Genomic DNA, 1,749 nt, shown 5'->3' on the forward strand with positions numbered 1-1,749 from the left:
ACCAATATGTGTGCCAACCATTTAGGTAGCTTTTCCACTTGAAAAAATGCAATAGAAAACCATGTTTCACTATCTCAGTTAATATTCACAATCATAGAGGCTACAACTCAGGATACAGCATCACCAATGTTGCCCAGAGCCAGTTTATACTGAAATTAAGTTCTTTACACCAAATAAATAGTTGTCCAAAACCAATGGCTACTGTACGTATGAACTAAAATTTCTAGATTTGGGGAGAAACAAATGCTGCTCCAACCATCTGTTCTGCTTCTTCCGTTCCTCAATTCATGCTTAGAAACCTTTCATGTTACTCTTGGTTCTGTCAGCTTGCCTGTGAGGGTTTGGTCCTGCTGACACTGCCCACTGGAAGAGGCTGCCTGCTGTGCCGCTTTCTGCTTCAACATTGTCCAATCAAAAGTGTAGTCATATTGGTGGTTCAGGGTCCGGAAAAGGATGCGGAACAGGTGCCTCACATACATGTAATCCGGGGCTTCTTCAAAGCGCAGCCCACGGCAATAGTTTAAGTACATAGCAAATTCTGCAGGAAACCCCTTACATAAAACTTCAACAGGAGTGGACATCTTCTTTTCACTAATCTTTTCATATTTCTGCTTCTTTGTTGCAGCCTTTAGCCCTTGCCATGGCAGACTGGTTCTAATAAAATACATCAAAACATATCCCAATGATTCCATGTCATCTCGGCGGCTCTGCTCAACACCAAAATGGGCGTTGATGCTAGCATATCGGGCAGTGCCAGTGAGATTTTTACCTTCTCTGTATGGGATGTGTTGCCTTGTCCTGTTGTCTCTGTACTTTTTGGCCAAACCAAAGTCGATAAGGAATAACTTATTACAGTGTCGCCCAATACCCATTAGGAAGTTATCTGGCTTAATGTCTCTGTGTATAAAATTCTTTGTATGCACATACTCAATTCTACTGATCATCTGGTCAGCTAACATGAGTACAGTTTTCATGGTGAATCTTCTTGAACAGAAATTGAAGAGGTCTTCGAGACTGGGTCCCAGAAGATCCATGACTAGCACATTACAGTCCTTTTCCTGTCCATACCAGCGTACGTGGGGAATGCCGACCCCACCTTGAAGAATCTTATAGAGTTTGCTCTCGTACAGCAACTGGGGATGCCTGGCCTTCTGAGCCTCGAGCTTCACGGCCACTTCCTCACCGTTGGTGACGTTGATCGCCAGGTAAATGTCCCCGAAGGAGCCGGACCCGATCTTCCGCACCAGTTTGTACTTCACTCCGACGACGATCTCGGCCCTGGAGCCGCCGCTGCTCGACATCCTGCTCCGCCAAGACGGAGGCTGTGGCCAAGCCCGACACCTCTGAGCGGGGATAGAGGCCTCCGGGTCGGCCCACCCGGCGAGGCTGCGGGGGGCGGTCGGGGCGGGCGACGGCGGCCGCTCCGACGTCTCGGTCTGCGATCGGCCAAGGCGAACGGCCCGCCGACCGCTTGGCTTCTTCGGGCCGGCAGCTGACGAGGCCGTGCGGCTACTCAGACGAGACCGGTCGTCGCGGGCGGCCGCCGTGCAGTCGAAACTGATCTGGGGCGGCGCTGCCGCTGCCTGGGCTGCCGCCGGCTCCGACCGAGGGTCACTCAGCCGACGCCGCCATCTTGTCGCCCGGCTCCAGCCAGCCCCGAAAGCCGCGGGTCCCTGGGAGCCGCTTCTGCCCGGCGCGCGGCACTCTGGGAAAGGGAGCTCGGGCGCCCCCCGCAGGGTGGGCGGCGCG

General features: G+C 52.9%; 1 protein-coding gene across 1 annotated transcript; it reads right to left on the reverse strand.

The window, feature by feature from the left end:
• Window positions 1-262: 262 nt before the first annotated feature.
• On the reverse strand, window positions 263-1,301 carry LOC123457368 (casein kinase I-like). The gene has a single exon (XM_045141322.1). It carries the CDS (start codon window positions 1,299-1,301, stop codon window positions 303-305), a length of 999 nt encoding a protein of 332 aa, XP_044997257.1. The 3' UTR covers window positions 263-302.
• Between the last annotated feature and the right edge of the window lie 448 nt (window positions 1,302-1,749).

The sequence above is a fragment of the Jaculus jaculus genome, unplaced genomic scaffold, assembly GCF_020740685.1.
Source record: "Jaculus jaculus isolate mJacJac1 unplaced genomic scaffold, mJacJac1.mat.Y.cur mat_scaffold_39_1_1402899_arrow_ctg1, whole genome shotgun sequence".
NCBI classification, from domain to species: Eukaryota; Metazoa; Chordata; class Mammalia; order Rodentia; family Dipodidae; genus Jaculus; species Jaculus jaculus.

What these genes read in the sequence shown, in the direction of transcription:
- LOC123457368 (XM_045141322.1), bottom strand. Translation starts at nt 1,301, where the DNA reads ATGTCGAGCAGCGGCGGCTCCAGGGCCGAGATCGTCGTCGGAGTGAAG.